The sequence below is a fragment of the Camellia sinensis genome, chromosome 7 (assembly GCF_055761805.1).
Source record: "Camellia sinensis isolate YWXY chromosome 7, ASM5576180v1, whole genome shotgun sequence".
Taxonomy (NCBI): domain Eukaryota; kingdom Viridiplantae; phylum Streptophyta; class Magnoliopsida; order Ericales; family Theaceae; genus Camellia; species Camellia sinensis.
In genome coordinates this window covers 188509090-188533419 of record NC_138967.1, presented here as the reverse complement: position 1 = coordinate 188533419, position 24330 = coordinate 188509090, and the positions used below count along the sequence as shown (strand labels likewise).

The 24330-nt window shown below is 40.3% G+C and overlaps 2 protein-coding genes, 1 long non-coding RNA gene and 1 pseudogene across 4 annotated transcripts in view; 2 read left to right on the top strand and 2 right to left on the bottom strand.

The window, feature by feature from the left end:
* Positions 1-24330, top strand: part of LOC114280988 (protein NLP6-like) — an 89114-nt gene that overhangs the window by 2976 nt on the left and 61808 nt on the right. The window lies entirely within an intron of this gene.
* The window catches only part of LOC114282148 (DNA mismatch repair protein MSH5-like), a 49423-nt pseudogene continuing 38082 nt past the window's right edge, over positions 12990-24330 (top strand).
* Positions 14783-16580, bottom strand: LOC145794876 (uncharacterized). Its single transcript, XR_014334839.1, has 3 exons — positions 15972-16580; positions 15491-15565; positions 14783-15146 (listed from the first exon to the last, which is right to left on the bottom strand). It is a non-coding gene; the product is annotated as an uncharacterized LOC145794876 (long non-coding RNA).
* LOC145794913 (non-structural maintenance of chromosomes element 4 homolog A-like) lies at positions 19809-21427 on the bottom strand. The gene is made up of 5 exons (XM_082877246.1): positions 21392-21427; positions 21196-21299; positions 20951-20984; positions 20119-20363; positions 19809-19980 (listed from the first exon to the last, which is right to left on the bottom strand). The coding sequence occupies exons 1-5, from the start codon at positions 21425-21427 to the stop codon at positions 19809-19811; spliced, it is 591 nt and encodes a 196-aa protein (XP_082733372.1).

The following is a 24330-nucleotide window of genomic DNA, read 5'->3' as shown; positions in this document are numbered from 1 at the left end:
GTCTTCGTCATCGGGGCTCACAGAGTTGCAGCAAGAAGTGGCCCAGAGGCTAAGCCTAGAGGCTGGAACTTATTGTGTCAAGTATAAAGATGAGGACGGTGATTTGATTTTAATAGCTTGTGATGGGGACTTGCGAGATTATATGGGGACTTGCGAAGGCAAAACCTGTATTGTGGTATTGCTTGAACCAAAGTAACCAATTACGGATCATCTATAAAAGGGGAGAAAGAAAGAGAGAAAAGAACTTGCCAATTTACCCACTGAACAAATTGAATCTTTCTAAATAAGCATTTCCTCTTAACATGCCTTAGCTTTAACTAATGAGATTTTACATTTTTTGTAGTTATCGTGGTATTTCTTCTATTTATTTGCAAGTTTACCTGGAGATGTACATTTATTCCATTGGTTATCTATCACTCTCCTCGAGAGGTTATCTTTTTTCCCCTAGAATTTGATGGACATGTTTCCCCACAATCAGTACTAACTATTTAAAATGGAAAATTTTAACCATACATAAACTTTATATGAGTTTTGCTACAATCCTCCATTTCATCACTCTCAAATTACACTTCTAATGGGATGGAAAATAATTTTGAAAGGATGGAAGAACTTTGAAAGGAGAGAAGAATTTAAAGAGTTGATTGGTTGGTATTATTTGGCATCTCATTAAAGGTGCAATTGAGGGTGATGAAATGGGGGATTGGGTATTTCTCAAGAATAATGCTATATACACCAATTAGTGTATTAACTAGTGTATCAATTGATGATGTGGCATAATTTAAGAAGTTTTGAGTATTTGTAATTTGTATAATGAGTGCGGTCAATAATAATGTCATAAATTATGCCACATCATTATACAAATTACAAATATCAATTTTTTTAAAAAATTATGTCGCATTATCAATTAGTACACTAGTTAGTACACTGATTGGTGCATGTAGCACCACTGATTTCTCAGTTTATGCAAAAAAAAAAAAAAAAAATCACAAAAATGATGTGACAATATCATTATTGTAAATAAATATATATTTAATGGCTTTTTTTATTCATTCAAAAAATGATGTTTTGTTTTGAAATGAATGGTTCTTAATGAGTCATATCATTACGTATGATTTTTTTTTATTTATATAATATTTATTTAAAATTTGTTTATTTATTTATTTTATTTTGGCTAAGTTTTGTCTCCAGTCGACCGTAGATTGGACATGCACAATCCAAGTTAGGGCACAAGATTGGTGGCCTGCCAACCCAACAGTAGTCTTATTAAAAACAATGTCAATATAATTACATTAAAATTCTAAAATATGTTTTATATATATATATATATATATATTTGCACTTAAGGGAGATTAGGTCCCGTTTGTTTTGGGAGATATAATGGAGGGGATTGATAGTGAGGGGATTGATAGTGAGAGGATTAATAGTGAGGGGATTAATAATGAGGAATTGGCGTCGTTTGTGGGAAAAAACAGACAGGACAAAACCTCTTGATCAAGCTTTACCTCTTTAGGAACAATGGCGCACAATAAAGATTTACCACAGTCCGCCATCGACGGGAAAACACCAGATGGGGGTGCAAAGCGTGAAGGACTACCTTCTATCCCTCCCATGGCGGACTTGGAGCCCCAACGACATAACTCCAGGAGGGATAATAGGGGGAGGCAGGCTAACAGCCCCCGTCACTCTCATTCACAAAGTCCTGACAGGCAAAGGCGGAGGATTGATCCTCAAGTTCTGGAGGACCGCGTGAAGGAGCAAGACGAATTAATAAGGAAGATGGCGGCGGACATGGAGGCCTTGAAGCGCCAGATGAAGGGAAAAGGAGTAGCGACAAGAGAGGGGCGCAAAAATAAGACGCCCCCTCGCCGCTCAGAAGACCATGGAAGGCATTCCACACCATCACAAGCAGAGAGTAGAAGCCTCAGGACAGGCGATACTCAATCTAGAACCTCCAGAACTCGTTACTCCAGGTCTGAGAGAACGAGATCATTGAGGTCTTACACAGAGGGAAGTACCTACCGACCCTCACACTCGCACCAAACATCATCCAAACAGACGGAGTTGCCCAGATCATCCAATTTGCGGATCATGCTGGAAGAAAAGGCACGATGGAAGAAGGACACCAGGGCGCGCGACCCTCGCAGAGTTTCTGCCCTTCAACGATTGGCTCCTCGATCACATGGAAGCGTCGAGGTTGGAATGCCATTACCACGCCCTGCCTATGAATCGACGGACAAAGCATTAGCAAATCTGCAGACCTCGCCGTTCGTTCCGGCAATTGAAAACGCGCCCCTACCTACAGGCTTCCTTCAGCCCAAATTCACTACGTATGAGGGGAAAACGGACCCTTACATTCACCTAAGCCACTTCCGCCAGGTTATGGCGGTATATCGGCGAAACAAGGCTCTAATGTGCATCATCTTCCCGTCAAGCCTTGGCGATCTAGGCTTGACTTCGTTTGAAAAACTTCCAGAAGGAAGCATAGCCTCTTGGGCGTAATTGGCGGAGGCGTTTGTCATAAGGTTTAGAACAAACACCAAAACCCCTGTGGAGATTGACCAGTTACTCTCCATCGACATGGGTGAAAAAGAGACGCTAAGGTCCTACAATAGTCGCTACTGGGAGACATTCAACTAGATTGGGGACTGTCCCACCAATCTCGCCATTGCACAATACAAGAGAGGCCTTCCGGTCGGGAACAAACTAAGGGACTCAATCACCATGACACCACCCCTCACCATGGAAGCCTTGATGGAAAGAGTGCATCAGCATATCAGGGTAGAAGAGGATGGCGCACGTGCCAAAACAAAATCTGGCACGACCACAGTACCAGAGAAGAAGGCCTCAGCAAAGGTCAACGCGGTAGACCGTCCAAGCAAAAACGGACGAGGCAGACGAGACAACGAAAAGGACCAGGATAAAAGATGGTTGAGAGTCCGCACTGCCATAACCACGGTCTTCAAGAAACCGATCTACCGAATTCTAAGTGAAATATGGGATGAGCCTTTCGTCAGATGGCCAGCTGAGCTTGGGGAAGATTAGAAGGACTATGACGAAAGATCACGGTGCACTTCCACAAAGAAAAGGGGCACCGCACTGAAAATTGCACGCCATTGAGACAGCACCTGGAGGAGTTGGTGGCAGCAGGTCACCTGGATGAATACATTGAAGGAGGGGCCCAACCAGCCCCCTAGGACCATAACAACCCCAACGGAATGCCAATCGATGCCCCACCTCAAGGTGTTATCAATGTGATACATGGAGTTTTCGAACCCGAGCGTTTATGCGAGTTCAGAGGATCAATCAAAAAGGCTGAGCATTTAAGAGAGGTACAAAGTGCCCAACCTGCCATCAAGAAGGGGAAGACAGAGGCCACGAACGTCATGTCTTTTTCGGATAAGGACTTGGCAAGGATATATTGCCCTCACAATGATGCCTTGGTTGTCACTCTCCGAGTCAAGGATTTTGACGTCAAGCGGATTTTGATAGATCAAGGCAGTTCATGTGAAATAATGTACTACGACACCTTTAAACAGTTGAAGTTACAAGATAAAGACTTGGCACCTGCCGTATCTCCCCTAATTGGATTCAACTCCATGCCAGAATGGCCCATTGGCAAAATAATCCTCCCTGTCAAGGCAGGAAGCGTGACGAAACAAGTGGAGTTCTGGGTATTAAAGGTCCCCTCCACTTATAACATCATCTTAGGCAGAACATGGTTGCATGCCATGCGATCGGTGGCGTCATCCTACCACCAAGTAATGCGGTTCCCCAACGACACCGGTATAATTGAAGAGGTCTATGGAGATCAGATTATGTCCAAGCAATGCTTTATCACGGTGAATGGCAGCCGCGCTGCCAAAGGATACGTTCATTCGGTGGAAGAACCTGAGAACAATGAACTGTTCGCAGATGTAGGCAAAGCAGCTAATCAAAAAGCGGTGGAAGACTTGATAGAGGTAAGAATAGATGAAAAGAACCCGGATAAGTTCTTTTTGCTCGGTTTATCGTTGTCCAGCCCTGAGAGATTAGAGATCTTAGAATTTTTAACCTCTAATATCGAAGTGTTTGCCTGGACACCATACGACATGCCAGGCATTGATCCCAACTTCATCTGTCACCAACTCAATGTCCACCCATCCGCCAGACCAATCATTCAACGCACCCGTAGATCGGTACGCCACCATGCCGAGATAGTGGCTGAAGAAGTAGGAAACCTGCTAGAGGCAGGAGCAATCAGAGAGGTGCACTACCCAAGATGGATCTCCAACACAGTCGTGGTGCCAAAGAAGAATGACAAGTGGCGTGTCTGTGTCGACTACAAAACAGTCAACAAGGCATGTCCGAAAGACAGCTTTCCTCTACCACGAATAGATCAATTGGTAGACCTAACGGTGGGGCACAACCGACTTAGCTTTCTGGATGCATACAGAGGCTACCACCAAATCGCCATGCATGAACCAGACCAGGAGGTCACATCCTTTATAACTCCAAGGGGACTATACTGTTACAAGGTCATGCCCTTTGGCCTAAAGAACGCAGGGACAACATTCCAACGAATGGTCACCAAGATGTTTGAACCATTGTTAGGTAGAACAATGGAGGCTTACATTGACGACATGGTGGTCAAGAGCAAGGATGAGAATGACCATCTCAAGGACCTAGGCGAGATGTTTGAGATCCTGAAGAAGCACAAGTTGCGCCTCAATGCATCCAAGTGTGCATTCGGAGTAGAATCTGGCAAATTCCTAGGCTTTCTTGTGACCAACCGGGGTATAGAAGCAGACCCCTCCCAGATCAAAGCAATCCAGGATTTGGAGAGACCAAACTCAGTAAAAGAAGTGCAGCATCTCACCGGCATGGCAGCTGCGCTCAATCGGTTCATAAGCCGGTCACCGGATAGACTACGACCATTCTTCCATGCACTAAAAGCCAAGTTCGAATGGGACGAAGAATGCGACCAAGCTCTGGAAAGCTTGAAAGAATACATGTCTTCTCCACCATTGTTGGTCACCCCAATACCTGGAGAAGAACTCTTCCTGTACCTGGCAGTCTCTCAGCACGCAATTAGCGCAGTGTTGGTCCGTGCGGAAGGAATTCAACATCTGCCCATCTATTATGTCAGCAAAACATTGCTGGGAGCCGAAACGAGGTACCTGCCACTGGAAAAATTGGCTCTGGCCTTGATGATGGCCTCAAGGAAGTTGTCGCACTACTTTCACCCCCATACCATAGTTGTCCTCACAGCCTTCCCATTAAAAGCTTTGTTTGAAAGGGCGAACTTTTCTGGGCGAATTCTGAAGTGGGCAGTAGAGTTGGGGCAATACGACATCAAGTTCCAACCCAGGACCGCAATAAAAGCTCAAGCATTGGCGAATTTTATCGCAAAATTCACGCCAGGAAGTCATCATATCTGCCCAGTCGACCTGACTAATACAACCAAACTAGGAATAGAAATTGACGCCGGAATAGCGCAACCCCTAGTGCAGGATATTCAGTCAGACCCCATGGCAGACCAGAGTAAAGACAGCAAGGAAGAAGCAAACCATGCTACACCAAGCCAAGACTCACCAACTCATAAAGACTTGGTACAATCAGATAGCGAGGGACAGACAGCAAGCATGGACCTTGAAGAAAACACCAGCAACATTCTTGACCCCACGACATCATCTGACCCCTCCACTTGCTGGAAGTTGTTGGTTGGTGAGATGTGGAAGCTCTTTGTGGATGGAGCATCCAACCGGCATGGTGCAGGACTTGGCATAGTCCTCATCTCACCAGACGGCCTGGTTGTGGAGCAAGCAATCAACCTTGGCTTCCCAGCATCAAACAACGAAGCGGAGTATGAAGCACTTCTTGCAGGACTCAAATCAGTGTTCTACATGAAGGCCACCGAATTAATGGTCTACAGTGACTCACAGCTGGTGGTAAACCAAATTTCTGGCGACTATGAAGCAAAGGATGACAGGATGGCCAAGTACCAAGAATTGGTCAGAATAGAGATCAAGAAATTTGAAGTAGTGAGGATAGAACAGATTGGCAGGGAGGAAAACAGCAGAGCAGACGAACTAGCAGGCTTCGCTTTTCAATGGCAGATACTTCCATCCCTCATCCGTTGCTCATCGACTACTTACCAAGACCAAGCATTGAAGACCCCGAAGCAGAAGAGGTATGTTACGCCAAGCTAGGCCCCTCATGGATGGATCCCATCATACTATTCTTAAAAGATGGCGTCTTACCGGAAGAAAAGAAAGAAGCCAGCAAAATTAGAGCAAAGTCGCAGCGATTTTGGCTCTCCCCATCTATGGCATTGTACAAAAAATCCTTCTCAGGACCTTATCTAAAGTGTGTCCACCCCAGTAAAGTAGAAGCATTCTTGTTCGAAATACATGAGGGGGTGTGCGGAAGCCACCAAGGAGGAAGATCATTAGCTTACAGAGCCATTTCACAAGGATACTGGTGGCCATACATGCAAGCAGACTCCGAGAAGTATGTGAAGAAGTGCGAGAAATGTTAGAAGTTCGCACATCAAATACATCAGTCGGCCAGAGAACTCCTACCATTGACCAGCCCATGGCCCTTTGCAATGTGGGGCTTGGACATAGTAGGACCACTTCCAACAGCGTCCGGAAACAGGAAGTTCTTTCTCGCAGCAACAGACTACTTCACAAAGTGGGTGGAAGCAGAAGCATTGGCATCAATCAAGGAAAAAGATGTGCAGAAGTTCGTCTGGCAAAATATCATTACTCGGTTCGGCATACCTAAAGCCCTCATATCAGACAACGACACCCAGTTTGATGGCAAAATCTTTAGAAGCTTTTGTGAAGAATACAAGATAGAGTTCTACAATTCTACACCAGCATACCCTCAAGCAAATGGCCAAGCAGAAGCATCAAACAAGGTTGTCTTGGATGGACTGAAGAAAAGGTTAGAGAAGGCAAAAGGCAAGTGGACGGAGGAACTTCCTCATGTTTTATGGGCTTACCGCACCACACCTCGACGATTAACAGGAGAAACACCATTCTCCTTAGCCTACGGCATGGAAGCAGTAATCCCACTGGAAGTTGGCCTCCCCACAATTCGAAGTGAAAATTTTGATCCAGACTTGAATGGAGAAGCCATAGCATTGGAGCTCGACCTCGCCGAAGAAAGAAGAGAAAGAGCACTAGTCCACATTGCCTCATATCAACAAGAGTTATCCAGGAAATACAACAAAATAGTGCATCCAAGGCAATTCAAAATCGAAGATTGGGTGCTGCGCAAAGTAATGGGAAACACCCTGGTGCTAGGAGATGGCAAGCTAGGGCCTAATTGGGAAGGTCCTTACAAAGTGGTTGGATTAGCAGGCAAAGGGGCATACCACCTAGAAGACAAGGACGACAAAGCAATTCCCAGGCCATGGAACACTGCCAATCTCAAGTTATTTTATTTTTAGCTTTCTCCTTATAAACATATGTAATTTTCTCTTTCCTCAATAAAACAAGTCGATTCTTTTCAGCATAGTTGTTTTCTGTAAAAGTTAGTTTTAGTGAAGTTAGGATTATTACAAACATTTTATTCTAAGCTGGCTGAAAAAACCAACTTAGAGGTTGGCTGAATTAAACCAACACCTTTCCTAAGCCCAGGATAAGGATCCAGGCTGCAGGACGTTTGGTCGGAATAACCAAACACTTTACTTTAGGTTGGCTGGAAAAACCAATCTAAAGGTTGGCTGGAAAAACCAACTTAGAGGTTGGCTGGATTAAACCAACACCCTTCTTAAGCCCAGGATAAGGATCCAGGCTGCAGGACGTTTGGTCGGAATAACCAAACACTTTACTTTAGGTTGGCTGGAAAAACCAATCTAAAGGTTGGCCGGAAAAACCAACACCCTTCCTAAGCCCAGGATAAGGATCCAGGCTACAGGACATTTGGTCGGAATAACCAAACACTTTACTTTAGGTTGGCTGGAAAAACCAATCTAAAGGTTGGCCAGAAAAACCAACACCCTTCCTAAGCCCAGGATAAGGATCCAGGCTGCAGGACGTTTGGTCGGAATAACCAAACACTTTACTTTAGGTTGGCTGGAAAAAACCAATCTAGAGGTTGGCTGGATTAAATCAACTCTTAGTACTCTTTAGCCGAAGTAAGGACATCGGCTAAAGAGTGGTTGACGGGATTAAACCAACACTTGGTTCCCTTTAACCGAAGTAAGGACATCGGCTAAAGAGTGGTTGACTGGATTAAACCAACTCTTAGTACTCTTTTAGCCAAAGTAAGGACAACGGCTAAAGAGTGGTTGGCTGGATTAAACCAACCCTTAGTACTCTTCAACCGAAGTAAGGACACAGGCTGAAGAATGGCTGACTGGATTAAACCACTCTTGGTACTCTTTAGCCGAAGTACGTATATCGGCTAAAGAGTGGTTGGCTAGTAAGGTCAGTCAGATGGCACAGGTAAGACCGAAATAAAGTATCTCGGCCGAAAAATAGTATGGTTCAAGTTGCAGTTAGAAAGCATTCTCAAACAGGAAAGTAAACCAAGATAACAGTTGAAGCAATAGAAGTCATTAAAAAGACATTACAGGCACAAGCATACAGATCAAACCGAAATAAAATTTAAACAAAAAAACACTTCATTAATCAAGTTCAAAGCGATTACAAGGGAGGGGCTCCCAGCCCGGTTACAAGTCGAAGCAAAAAGAAGAAAAAGAAAAAATACAAAATCAGCCAAAAAGGTCATCTATTTCGGCATCCAGCTCGGCATCAACTCGAAGTCCGATTTCAGACGGAATTACAGTCTGAGTTAGGAGCTCGGTCTCAGCTAGTTGCTCAATGGTCAGATCTTCTACCGCAGGCTCTGCCCGAACTGATTGGTTAGCTGGAACATTGTCAACAGGAGTATCAGTTGGCTCATTCTTGTTATCGTCGTCAGACGATTCAAGGAATTGCTTCTGAAGATTGGCTGCATACTCCGCCAATGAGGCCGGAATAAAATACTGAGGAGCATTGTAGACCTCGGTGTTGGGACCACAACCGAGCTGCTCCACGGCACCCCTCCAGCGGCACTTGAAGAACAAGTCCTTCGCAACTTCACACTGCTGGATGTATGCAGCTTCGCCTTCCTTGAAGCCCTTCAGCTCGGCGTCTTCAGCTTTCTTCTTCAAAACTGTTATTTCGGCGTCCTTAACACCCTCAAGTTTCACCAGTTCCCGTAAATACTTGTCTTTCATCTCGGTCAGCGCTCTTTGTTTGTCGGTATTAGCCGAGGTAACTAGTCCGGTTAGACGAGTTATCTCGGCCTCCAGCTCGGCCGTCTTCTGTTGGGATTGATTTAGTTCGGCAGTCTTGGCTTCGGCTTCTGCCATGGCTTGCCTAGTTATTTTCCTTAGCTCCAACACTCGCCTGTGAGTGATATTGTTTTTCTGAATGGCCTGCAAAAGAATTGTTTCTTTTTTAGCCGAACTGAAACTTGGAAGAATTAGAAAGATCGAAAAAAGCTACGTACCAGAATCATTGATTTCGTTGAAGACCGGATGGACTTCAGTTCGGTGTTCAGTTGATTGTGGTGGTGCTCCATGTCTTTTGGAAGACACACACTCTTGCCCAGATTGAAGGCCAGTACGTGATCCTTCTCTGCGACCACCGAGTCGGTGTCCTGGATATCTCAATTCTAGAAAGTGAGCTTAGGTGCCCACTTGGAAGAGCTAGATCGGTCGGATCGCTCTGGCTGAGGGCTCGGTGGAAGGCTTGGTGGCGGAAGAATGGTCTCATCTTCGTCCACAAGGCGCTGCTCGGTTTGGCTAGTCCGGGCACGCTTGTTCGCCCGAGATGATGAAGGCTGTTGAGAGGGTAGGGCCACCACGACTTCTTGTGTTTGGTTTGGTGGTGGTACCTCGGCCCTGTTTGTCTCGGTCAAGAGGGCCCTGACTCTATTTCTCTTAGCCATTTCTTCTTCAGCGGTCAGTGGGATTAGTCTAACTTGTGGCAAGGTTGGGTCTGGTTCGGGGGCGTCCTCCAACAAAAAGTCAGTTACTCTGGCTTTACAGCGACCGCTGTAACGGTATGTCGGCTCAAAATTAAGAAGTTTGGCCCAACTTCTTTCTGAAAAATGTAGTGCGGCGCGAAATATGTTCAGGTTGGGGTAACTATACAAAGATTGAAGATGGGCTGAATCTGCATTAAGAAGACTAACTGTTAGTTCGGTTCAGGAGCAGGTAACCAAAATAAAAACAAAGCATGTGAACAAACCGAAGTAATTATACCAGGTGTTCCTTTTTTCCAATTTATACTTCGGCCTGGGATCTGGGCTTGGTGGTCTTCAAAATTCTCAGATACCCAGAAAAAATCGTCATTGTTTAAGTCCTTATCCGGCGTATCTTTTATTATTTTTTCTCTGCGACGGCGTATCCTAAGGTAGTAGACCCACCCGTCATCTTTGGAGCCAATGGAGTATTGGTGGAATATTTCTGCTAGACCGAGGTTAAGACCGGCTCGACGGTTTAGTTCGGCTATTTCCATTATTATACGGTAAGAATTGGTCGAAAGCTGAGTTGGGCATATTCTGGTTTGTCTTAGGAATTCACAGATCAAGGGTTGAACGGGGAATCTTAGTCTGGTTTCTATTATTGATAGGAGGGTGAAAGGTACATAGCCCTCTTTCCCCCATGGAACGATATCTTGTTCGGCCAGGATAAGTTGGACGTCGTCAGGGATGTTGTAATCCCTTCGGAATTCGGCCAGGCCACCAGGGGTTTCTACCAAAAACCTATACTTCCCCATTTATTTTTTAAGTTATGGATAATTTAGTTCGGTCGCAAAATTATGCTTAGTAGCTCGGTTGAGCGCGCAGTGGAGTGCCTGGGCAACCTAAGTCTGCAAAGTGGAAAACAAAGGGGTTAAGCACAGATCATTGGACCGTGCTACAAAATCAAAGCAAGAATAGGAGTCCTACTTCGGCTATGTGGATGCTACAAGTTCTATCTCGGTTTCAACAAGGTGCTTGGTAGCTCGAATGGATTAGTAGGTAATGTTAGACCGGTTGAGCGCCTAGGGGCAGCTTTCTGAGTTCGGTCTAAAAACTAAGAAAGCTAGTTTAGCCCCAAAGACCTAGATCGGTCGAAGTTAAGGTTTCCCAGTATGCTAAGTGCAGACTTAGTTCGGTTGGATACCTCGGCTAAGGTCTATCAAGAAGTGGTTTGACTTATTGAAACTACTGGTACCAACATGGAGTGCTAGTTCGGTTAAGTAGTCTGATAGAATGACATTGACTACAAACTACTTTTTAGTTCGGTTATATGGTAATTATGGATCAAACTAAGTGTTCTACAGACAGCTTCATGAAGTTTATGGGGTTCTTATGAAGGTTTTTCCTAGAAAACACAAGGTAGAGCAAGAAAATATGTTTTGCAAAAATAGAAACAGTGTGCTAAGAATGAAAGAAAGCAAATGCAAAGACCACAAAAGCAAAACAGGTTTGAAAAACTTACCAGGTGAAGAGAAGGAAATAGAAGTAGAAAATAACAGCGAGCACGAGCTTCACAGTTGCAAAGGATGGAGAACAATAGAGGCAAAAGGAGAAAAGAAAGAGTGAATGGGGTAAGTGATTCAGAAACAAAGGGTTGTTTTGTGGAAAGAGAAGGGGCAAAAGGCGGGAACTGTTCAAATTATGCGAAGTACGAGGGCGGCGTGACAGCTGCAATAGGCCAATAAGGGCGTGCCACGTGTCATGGAAAGGAGAAACGATTCAGTTGCTGTGATTGAAGAGACGTTTTGACCGGACAGGTGCAGCTCGGTTTAAGTTAGCTCGGCTAGACAGGCTAAAAGAGTTTTTTAGCTCGGTTGCAAAGGCTAAAAAGAAGTTTTTTAGCTCGGTTGGAAAGTCTTAAAAGTTTTTTAGCCCGGCTGTTAACTCAGCCAATATACAAGTAATCCTTATCATGCTTTGCCGATGGGATTAAGGGGCAATTGAGAGGGTAATTTATATGATTAAATTAGGCCGAGCTGGGAAATGGGCCATTAATGGGCCAAAATAAGAACAGCAGAGTAAAAAGAGCCCAAAACCCAGAAGTTAGTCCGGTCTGAATAAGGCTTGAAGATTATTCCGGACTAAAGATATTTTGTGCTTAGACCGGTCTAAGGTTACTTTGAAGTTAGTTCGGTCTCAAAAGTTAGACCGATCGCAGGCATAGCACGGATAGCTCGGTAGGACCTAGCTAATTGTTAGCACGGTTCAAACAACATAGTTAGCACGGTCTGAGCAGAAAGAGCTGAGGCAGAGCAGTGAAGGAGGGGACCAAACTGTCGATAGTTCGGTCTACTCTGTGACTCGGCATGGCCATGTTTTCTTCGGTCGTGGTAGTTCGGCCATGGTAAAACCATCTCACTTGGTTTAAGCAGTGAGGGGGGTGTTGAAGGATAAGCATTATCCTTCAGGAGTATGAATCCTAGGAGGACTCTGCATGGAGGAGTAGAAGTGCTACTAGGATTGTACCACACGAAACCTATAAAAGCTCACAAACATCACCTTTGAAGAGGTAACACACAACTTTGACTCTCGAATTCACAGAGCTTCTTGTCTACTTGTCTGTTTTTCTGACTTAGGCATCGGAGGGGTTTCCGGCACACACCCGCCGGTTAGCTCACGTTTGTGTTTTCAGGGAGTAAAGCGACGTTGCACAGAGGAGCGCAGACTTGATCAACAGGATTATACGAGAAGGTTTATATCTTTCCCGTACATAAATAAAAAATTTTGTACAAAAATTCATATAGAATGAGTTGGCAAAAGTGTATCAATTTATTGCGTAAATTACAAACACACTATATGAGATTTGTTTAAAATATGAAACGTTCTTTATAATTTTGAAAATTACATCTCACCCTTTAAGTTTTCAGTTGTATAACAAATGACCTACTTCATTAATTAAGTCCATTAACAGTTTTTAATAATATCAAAAATATATTTTCATTAACAATTGATTGTTTGGTTGCTGAGAAAATGTAGGAAAATAAATGGAAGATAATGGCGATTCCTCTGGTTCTTGTAGCTCTCTGGTATTATTACATGAATGAAAGAATAACTGAAGGGGAAAAAAAAAATTAACTTAGGCTAGCCGTTACAGGTCCTAATTAACAAATTATTTAATTTTTAAAATTTCTACGTTTCTATGTTTCCTAACTTTCTCAGCATCCAAACTAGTCGTATGTGGTGCTGTGGACTAGATTACTTGACCTCGAAGCTCTTAGAATTGATATGCATATTTAAAGTCCGATTGGTACCACATTTTTGGCACCGAGACTCACAAGAAAAAGAAGAAAAAAAAAAAAAAACAAGCGCTGCACTTTGGGAACACTAAAATAAGGCACTTTTAAAAAAAAAAAAATTATTATTATTATTTTTAAATTTACCGTATCGCCTTGTGTAGACGAATCTAAAAAGTAAAAAATAAAAAAGCCAAAAAAGTTTACTATTTTTAGCTTATTTTTGTCTTGACTTTTTATGAATTTTTAAAAATTTTCAGTTTGTCTCATCGAGTAGAATCTAGAAGACATCACTAGTATTATTGTACATTTATAGCTTCGAATCCTACAATATCTTCAAAAAAATTTAGTTTGTATTTGAAGTAATGTAGCTTTGTGTTTAAGTCATAATTGGGAGCTCCACATGTAATTGTCTTCCAGAACCAACCTAAGCTGCTATTGTGCGTGCACTCACACTCATCTTAATGTAACTTTTAATTTATTTTATTCATCTATTTATTTTGAATCGCAGAATCTGTAATAATCATTGTCAAGTCTAAGTTCTATGTTATCTTTTCGAGTTTACAGTCTGTAACATAACATATGTTTTGCATATATAACTTGCAACCATCGTTTAGACATAATTTATAGTTTGGTCTTTTATTCAGGTCTACATGGCTTGCATTGTGCATGCTCATCGGTAAGTTTCTTTTCCCATTGTTGCATGTTTACGTGTATAAATTAATGTTGGAAAAGAACAAGTTTAAAATAGTACTAGTTGATAATGAGATGAGGATGTATGAAAATTTGTATTCTATTTGATATTAATCTAAAAATGTAAATTCAGAATTGATATGCAATTTCATACAAATAACTATGCCTGAAATGCCAATAATCATCTAACGAAACCAAATAAAGAAACAATGTTCAGGTGTGGGGATTACAATAATGCTATCTAGTTCTCTCTCTCCTAAGCATTAGATACTCATGATATGGGTGTCTCATGGTTTATCATTACACATTGGTTAAGTCTAAGTACCAAAAAGATGCACTGCTGGAAATTAAGTTTTTAGTGGCGTTTAAAAAACACCGCTATAGCTATCAAAAACGCCGCTAATTGTTTTTGTGACGTTTAGTACTAAACGCCGGAGATGCGGCCGTCGCTGTAACTTTATGACGCTTTAAAAACGTCGCTATATCAGTATAGGTGGCATTTTGAAAGACGCCGCTAAATGTGCTGCATAATGGTCCAATGACGTCACTCCACATTAGCGACGTTTTAAAAACGCCGTGATAGGTCATTTTTATTTTAAAAATATAACCGTTAGTTTTCTACAGTGGCGTTTAAAAACGCCGTTATAACTTCATTTTTTTTAAAAAAATAATAATAAATTGTGCTAATTCTGTGAGATTTAACCCAAAAAAAATACCTTTTATAAAGATGAAAAATATACAATATATTGACTAAATTTAGGTAAACATAATACTAGAACAATTCATGCTTCTCAATACATAAAAATATTTCAATTCTAAGATGAAAATAAAGTTAAACTAGTACCTAGTGGTAAGTTGAAAGTTATTACAAAACAAATCGGCACAAAAGATACAATTCAAACTAATTATATATACAAGTACCATGAAAGCATCTACTAAGAAACAAAAAATGGTTCTCATGGCAGAAAATGTTCTCAGTCCATGACAGAATCACCAAGGTTTTCCTCTTCTATTATCGCTTCACTATCTACTTTAGCGGTAAGTGGCCCTCGTGGGTTTCCAAAAATGGTAGTGAAAATCTGTCTATGGCATTCGTCACAGAAATAATAACAGGTGAAATGGCCGTCGTAAAGGAGCTTATGCACCATGGCCCCATGGTAGAAGCCGCTGCACAAAATCTGTCATTGAAGGTGGGACAACTCTGTCATTCATACCCTGTTCAGTACAAGAAAATTCAGAGGAAGGGGAAAAAAAAGGTCAGCATAAGTGAATCTATATGATTTAGATTGGTAATCCTTCTGAAAAACAAATGCAACACAAATAATACAGAATCCTGCTTCTCCTAATTCCAAAGTGACTATTGCAGACCAATGTTCAACATAATCAAGACATGAACTAACTTACAAACCCTAGACCAGTGTAAAAGCCTAAAGAAGTCTAGTTTTACAAAAATTTCAGTGGTACAATATTTGCATGCATAACAAGAACCACACCATCAAATTACATTATAACAAGGCACAATAATAATCAGATTCAAATGATTGGATTTGACAACTTACATGAAGTGTGACAATTGCATTTGGATTTTTCTCCACTGCATAAACTCTCAACTTCCGTCCAGTTTCTTCAGCTGCCTATTACGAAGATAAGAAAAACAAAATAAGGTTTTTAACAAAAAAGATCAAAGTTGCAATAAAATCAAGCAGCCCCTTTCAGAAACATAAGCCACAACTAATATGAAAAAACTATAAAGCAAAGTAGTGCAAGCACGACTCCCAAGGAATTGAGCATTGATGTATGTACACTAATTATGACATCCTAGATGTTTAAAATAGTTTCTTTTATATACATCTATGAGTGTGTATATATAACCAAAAACTTTTCTAACATAGGTCGAACACGTAAATATCGACATCTCTCTTGATTTTCCATTTCAGGGAAGTCGACATTTTAGCATTTAGCATTTATGTAATATGTCAAATCCAAATTTTGTGTTTGCATCCATGTTCATCTCCACGCAACATAGACATAAGAGTAGACCTGCAACGATGCTCTAACAAGAGGTCCACGTCCAGCTCCCACAACCATCAGTACCTACAACACGAGAACAGAAGTGTCATGACCTTCACTGTTAAACTGCAACACATGCCATAATTGCTGATAAGATATTAAGACAACGAGAATGAACTCAGCTATACTTTATTCCGACACATACATCTGAGATATAATACCAGGGATTATCACACAGCTTACAGTGATTATCATAGATGCTTCTTCATATGGGACCCTGTCCATCAAAGCTTTAGAGACTTCTCTTGATACTACCAAAATACAAGTACAAGATCAATATTATAAAAAAAAAAACACACAAAACACAAAACTATTGACAGTAGCAAACAGTTGCCCTTTACCACTACAACAAAACAGTATCTAAGCCATAAAATATTAAAAAACATAAGCAATATGGAAACAAATAGCCATTAGAAATTAAAAATAAGCATAAAATTTAGGCAGTAATTTTACTTGATTAAATACATATATGCACACTGAACACTACGCCATGACTTCCACCTAAGAAAAATCTAATTTGTTTTAGATGAGATATAAATTATCTAGATTCTAGATTAATCATAAGGCATACCTGGATATATTCGGGGGTTGTTGTCGGGACCGATGGATGCGGGGCTCGGGGTGGCTGGTTTACATCCGGAGGAAGGGCTCGCAAGCCTTTCAAGTTGGGTGGATGGGGCTGCTGGATAGTATGGTTCGGGGCTGGTTTTTGGTTGGGGGGAATATCTGGAGGTGGTAGAGGAGGCATGGGAAGGTTTCTTTGGAGTAGAGCATTTATCAATGCTTGGTTTTGCTCAGCCAGGCGGTTAATGCTGTTAGTGAGCTTGGTAAAATACTGCGGTGGGTTGTTTGGATTAGGAGGGTCGGCTTGGTGGTCGGGAACATTGGGGTGGGAAGCTATGGATCTAGTTGTAACCATCCACCTTCGCAGGTGGTAGGAAGAGGTTATTGGGAAAGGGCCTCCGGTGACAATGAGCACAACTGGCGCACGGACTAGGAGATTTCCCACAGACGGCGCCAACTGATGATGCAGTTCGTTCCAGGTGGAACGGGTCAGACTGATCCACGCTTCTCAAACCAGTGTCCGAATGACCAAGCCCACCAGAAAACCTGCACAAGAGTTCAACGGAGAACGGGGAGTCCCCCCAGCGAACCCTCCGATGAGCAAGTTAGAAAGAGAAGTGGAATGTGGAGATAGATTAGAGATAGAAAGCTTAACCTTCTTCATATCTTCGACGTCTGCTTATATCCTTTGGTAATCATTTCGTTGTCCCTTCCGACCTGCCAACTTGGCCGAAAGTCTATGCTCTAACTTGCCTTGTTCATGGTGAGGCCGTTCTGTCTCGACGGGGAGCGTTATCGCAATAAATGCTGTAAGGGGCTTCATTAATGGCTGATGTGCAGTACAATAACTTTGCAGGATCTTTGTCTGCTTATGTGGCATGTCCTTCACGTGCCACGTGTCTAAGTGTCATTGGTTCTTGATGCCATGTTGAGCTCCAGCAACGCTGGGTTTCATTAGTTAAACTATGTATTGGGCCTTAACTGGCGGGCTTAAATTGTTCATAGTGAGTTATAGCCTTTATGAACTTACCCCTATCAAGGTTCAAGATTCTTCTCTTCATATTGAGGTGTATCTAGCGGATATCTATACGTTAAAGAAAGGATAAAAAAAATAAAAATTAAAAAAAAGGCTTGCTTGCTTCTTTTTTTTGGGTGGGTACTTGCTTGCTACTTAATGATAGAGTAATGATAAGTCAACATAATTTTTATGTTGAATTTTTATACAGTATACTCTGATTTACTGTGACCTAACTTCAAACAAAAATAATTACACTTGAGCTAATAGATTAAAAAATATCACTATCATATTATTTAAATATATATTTTTTTTATATAAATAATGTTAATATAACAATTTTTTTCATAAAATATGTGCAGTAGAAAGATGGAACATGTTAGGCTATGAATATCACAACCTTTCTTAATCTTATCTCTCACACCCCCTTTTCTATGCGCCAATTATCACAATTAATTCTCTCTTTTGCGGAAGTCTTATGATTATCCATTTTTTGGCTTTTCCATTTTGTTGGTTATTTGTTTATGACACCAAGGAACTTTTTTTTTTTTTATAATAATAAAAAAAAGACATTATTATTAGAAAAACTGTATGCTTAGTTGTTTAAGGTAGAAGAGTAATTACATTAACAAAACAATCAAACTTGCCACAATATACATTTTGTGTGCCGTTTTAGGCCATGGATTTGGTTGTTTGGAGATAATATTACTGAAGATATGAAAACTACACTACATAGACTAATTCAAATTATGTGAATTGACAAATAAATTAATTACAATTTAGTGGTTTTTTACATTTGTTTTTTCTTTTTATTTTGGTCATGTACATTTTAATTTTTAGGTTCTCAGACTGCAACTCGTGCATTAATTTGATCCTCTCATTAGCCTATTGTTTAAAATTTTGAGTGAATACTATAATATGAGAGACTAAAATGAAATTTGAAAATAAAAGGTATAATATGTCATAATTTTTTTTTTCCTTCAGTGTTTCTAAAGCGTGCTTACATTTTAACCAACATTTTTGCAGTAACAAAAGGATCACATTACAATATAAAAGTTTTTATTGTTGCAATTTAAAAAATAAGAACAAAAATGAAATTTTAATATAAATTAAAAAAAATAAAAAACAGAAAAGAAAAGAAAAAAAATGGGGGGTTTCGAGCAACATGTACTAGGAACTTGGACTAATTTGGTCTGGATTTTGGCCACTTGTGAACTGGTGGACCACACAACAGATATAATGTCAAAAAATGAAGGTCCTTTTCATGGACCAACCCTGGAATATATTCCTATTATCTCATATCATTCTCACTTGGATTTTGTTCTTTTCTTTCTTTTATAGAAGATTAAAAAAAAAAATTGATTAATCACCTGCTGTAAGACATTTTTATTCTTACACACATCTATAACATTTTATGCAAGCCACCTTTCACAAATCCTGCCAATGGATTTCATGCTATTAAGGTTCAGAAATTGATCATTCTATTTGAGAAACCGTGAACCAACACAAGACAGAAAATCTTGTTAGGCCAAAAAAAAACACACTTCAGGATTCAAAAATTAATTGGACAGGAGCAAAGAAACAACAAATGATCCAGCCATAAGAGAGAGGCATAACCCCAAGATGACAGGAAGCAATTCCATGACAAAATAACTTTCCATTTGCATATGCTAAGTTCAAGCAAATCGGAAAATTAAAACGCATGCACTCCAGCTCTCCACCCCTAATAAGCAAGATCAACTTTGGGTAGTGGCATATTTCACATACAGCAAGTTCAAACTTTAATATGGAAATAAATAATAAGAACAAAGACTACACAAAAGGAGAGACAATGTAAGACATGAAGCAAGACTCAAATAGTGGATGCGTGATATATGGTTTAAGATTAGCACCTGCATGTTGGTCAGATTCTGTAGAATCTGACTCACACATCTAGCATAATTAGCACAGGATGCTCCTTTAGGAGTAGGAAGAAGACAAGCCTGCAGGAGAAATGCAAATAGTGAAAACAATAAGCTTCTTATGCAACGATTGGAAGACCTGCAGTGCAAGAACACAAAATAAAACACGGCATTTTTATCATACAAATTAAAATCATCATATAAGAATTACCTTAAGCTTTTGAATCCTTAACATGGTCTCTTTAAAAGTAGGTCTATTCATTTCTCTCTCAATCTAACATCTAAGTTCTATAGAAGTTTCATACCATCTCATTTACATGATGATTTCTATTTATATAAATTTTCCACTGTCTGTGCAAAAGATTTTCTATTCAATATCAAACTTTCAAGTTTAACCCTTCTCTTGCTCTTCAAGATGTCGAACATGGTCAACATATTCTCGTCAGTATCTGTCCTCTTTTCTTCTGCCCTCTTTACTTCAGTTTGCATAGGTCCAAGCCTTGAGCGAAATAGGGAAAACAGAAAGTGTTAACAAAACAAAAAGTCGCTTACAAATAAAGATGATGAGATGAGGAAGCAAAACGTCCCTTAATTATTGCTGCCTTTTTTTAGATTAGAGAGGGGTGACAACACTCACATGGTGCAACACCCTCGGAAATTCTTGAAAATGGATGAAACAGCAAAGCCAATTTCTTTCCAGAGGATAGAGTTCTTGTGGGCAGCTTCAAAGTCCGAGGTTCCTTTTCTTCCTTGTACTTTTGTGAAGTCTCTCAGCAAACATGATATGAAATCCGATGGGGTAACACCTCCTCCGATATGTGATTTAACAGAGGTCAACAAAGTCCTAGAAAGATTCATTAGAGCCTCTCCATCTGCAACAAGCTATGGTCTAATGCCAAACATGATATTCTACTTGATGGAAAGCTACCCCATGGAAGCAGCCACTGCTAATTTTCCCTACACTATGAAAGATATCACAAAATATGCTTTTATATACATATCATGATGAATGGGCTACTTGAATTTAGAGCTCAAAACTCAAAAGAATCATTTTCTAGTTTCACTCATCCAGAACTCTAATGTTACAGAAATACATAACCTAGCACTTCCACACAGATAAAGAGGAAGACAGAAGAAGAAAAATGTAATAGGTCACAACACTGTATTTGGAACAAAAACCAACTCTTTGGTAGGTGTATTGGTACTTTACCTGCATACTTATGATCCATTTCATGCAGTTGGCACCGTAGATTCCACATCCTGCACCCTTTATAAGTAATTAGACGGTAGAGTTAGCATGAAACTTTGAAGCAAAGTATCAATTTAAACCAATGAAGAATTAGTTGGAATGAAATTGCGCCATGGTATGGCGAAGCTCAAATTTAGCCTCAATTACAAGAGCTAACATCTATAATTGCTTGCACTAGCTAATGTAACTTCTGAATTGCGACAAAGCAAAATAAACTTACTTGCTTGATACCACAAAGGTTTTGGTTGCCCCCACTATTAATGGAACAAAGCCAATTCCTCAGTTATTTGTTTCATTACAGCCATTACTAGTGAAAACACTAAATATCTGTCTGACATTATGTAACATATGACACAAGAGAACCAAATTTGGGGAATCAAAGTAATCATAAAGTGCTCTGAGGTTAAACATCTAGAAGATCTTAGTTTTAAATGACTCAAAACATGCTGACTATAATCAACTAACCCTCCAGTGGTTGCAGTAGCAGGCTGACCAGTAACATCATTCTTCTTGACATCAGCTAACACAACATTGATATCGTCATCCTCAAAAGCAAAATACACAGGATACTGTAACCAAATATAGCATCATCAAGATAGTTTCCATGATAAAATCACATTGAAATATAGAAAGTGAAAAGAAATTTGGGGATGTGAAACACCTTGATTAATGAGTAGGCCAATAAATTATAGGACATGACAGAAAGTCAAATGTCCTGGCCATTAAATGGTGTCTAAGAATCCTACAAAGCAATATAATATATATGTATCCCGAGTCCATTTGGGAGCCTGTAACAAACACTAGAGGTTACTTTGTTTAGAGTGTTTTGATAAAGTTTTTGCATACTACACAAACATAGCTTCCACAAGCTGAAAAAAATATGATTATTCAGAAGTATGTGGGAGGGATACTTTTAACTTCTACTTTCTGATTATTAGTTTTCAGCACAAAGAAGTTGCAACAAACAGGGCCTGATATCACTCACAGTATTAAAGCATTTGGTCAGAATGAAAGGAAACAAGTGTACTACTCAGATAATAAACAGGTTGGTAATTGAATCAGTCCATTTGATTTACATTGAATTTTAACTAACAAAAAAAAGGAGAGTGATATTCTAAGCATAAAAAAAATTTAGTCATCCAGGGCCCTTATTCTAGAATACCGTTGGGGCAACAATTATGTGCATATTCACTTAAATGCAATTAGGAGGAGAATGGACAAATTCACTATTATGTAACCAGGAAGAGAATATACATATTCAACTACAATTAAAAGAATAAACGCCACATCAATCCTAATGAAACGGGCAAAAGTTGGGAAGTTAAAGATGCATTCTGACCTTAAGCAGCTTGTGAACGAATTGAATAGCATCACTTGGTCCAAAAACCTGACAGTTGTTAACAACATCAACTTTATAATAGAACTCGGAAAGTGTGTTGACAAAATAGTTTTAAAATGAAGGCAAAAAAGATAGTGGACAGATGATATACCCCCCACAGGCCATCACAGCCAAGAATGATGAAGTGGTCTCACTCTGTAAGCTTCGACGGAGCTTCGAAATCGGTTCGATCTGGAGCTTCGATGGAGCTTCGAAATTGGTTCGATGGAGCTTCGAATATCTAAATCTTCGATGGAAATCACTGAATCTTCAACGGAGCTTCGAAATCGGTTGGATCTGGAGCTTCGATGGAGCTTCGAATATCTGAATCTTCGCTGGAAATCACTGAATCTTTAACGGAGCTTCGAAATAGGTTGGATCTGGAGCTTCGATGGAGCTTCGAAATTGCTTCGATGGAGCTTCGAATATCTGAATCTTCGATGGAAATCACTGAATCTTCAATGGAGCTTCGAAATCGGTTGGATCTGGAGTTTCGATGGAGCTTCGAATATCTGAATCTTCGCTAGAAATCACTGAATCTTCAACGGAGCTTTGAAATCGGTTCGATCTAGAGCTTCGATGTAGCTTCAAAATTGCTTCGATGGAGCTTAGAGAGGGTTGAGAGAGAGAGAGAGAGGGGGGGGGGCTCAGATAAAATGATGTATGCATATGGGTTGAGAGAGGGCCAGATACAAAATAAGGATTGAGAAGGGGCGTGCGGTACACCGCATTCGGAGGCGTTTTTCAACGCCTCCTATTATAAAACGGCACCGTTTTGGTTAAAAGAATATGCGGCGTTTATAAACGCCGTTAAATGTTAATAACAGTGATGTTTAAAAAAACGTCGTTAAAAAAACGCCACCGTAACCCTTTTTCCCTGTAGTGATGAGAGGAAAAAAAAAAGTTGTTACTTTTACAAGCCTGTTGCCAACTCTGCTAATACTACTGAAAAGACAATATAGTTGTTTGTAAGACGTAGGCTATATTTTGTATTTCCTACTTAAATTTACCTGGGGTTTCATATTATTAGGCTTGAATAATTTTTCTTGCCAGAATTGGAGTTTCTTATTATGATTCAAGTGTTCGCCAACTCTATGTGCTGGAAGTTTGGGAAGATGGTAGTGTGGATTTTCCTCTAATTGATATGGGTATGAGTTTTTGTCTCTTTGTTATTTCATATGGTGTTTCCAATTTGGCGTTGTGTTTTTTAAGACCTGAAGTGGAGGACTCTGGTTTGGTTTCATAGAGTTAAATTACTTTTCCTTTCCCTACATATCATATTTTCACAGCCATTTCTTTGGGATCATTTAGTTCTTTCTGCATATTTATTTTCATGTATCTTATTCAATACATGTGACTTGATCTAGTTCAGTAAAATTTCAAGCCAAGCCCCTGATCATTTACACAAGCACTAAAAGTGAGGAGTCCTTTTTGACCGCTTTACAGCGAAATGGTATGCTGCTTGTATCTGGTTGACTTATTCAACTATCAGCTTGTTGGGGGATTGTTTACTCTCTGAAGTGATGCAGATGGAACATGTGAGGCTTCTCTGAAGCTTGTGAAAAGTTCAATATTTAGCTATGAGCAAGCATGGCACAGGTATGGAATTGTAAGCAAAATGTTGTACCCACCTTTTCTTTTCTGTTATTATGTTTAGGCTTTGTGTAAGTTGAATGCGTCTTAGAGTTTCATCGAATATCTAAACAAAGTTTTATTTGACTGTTTTATTTAAGGTTATGATCACATAATGTTGGTGATAATTACAAATAAAACACCAGAAAATACAAATAATAAAAGTTACAATAAAGGGCTGAGGCGCGGGAAATTCGCTCTCTTTAAGGAGATTCAAGCCCTCTGCGGTTAGGCAAAGTCTCACACCGGTGCAGCAGAAAAAACCTTGACTTGTCCCCTCCAGGATACAACAGCCTGACTAAGTCGTATAGTTCACCAATACTGCACAATTGGTTGAACCCAAAGCTTTATCACATACACCATTTTTTATTTGCCTGATAATCTCACACAAAACATAATAAAAGCAACCAAAACTTCTTCTCATATCTGCCAAGATAGGAAATTAGCTCAATATATATAGAAGATAAGGCTTGGAAGGTTTTTCTTGGTGATTAAGAAAAGGATAAAGACTTGGAGAAGACTTGACGAGGATAAGTCTTGGCGAAGACTTGGAGAAGACTTGAAAGGATAAGAATGGGGAGACTAAGACC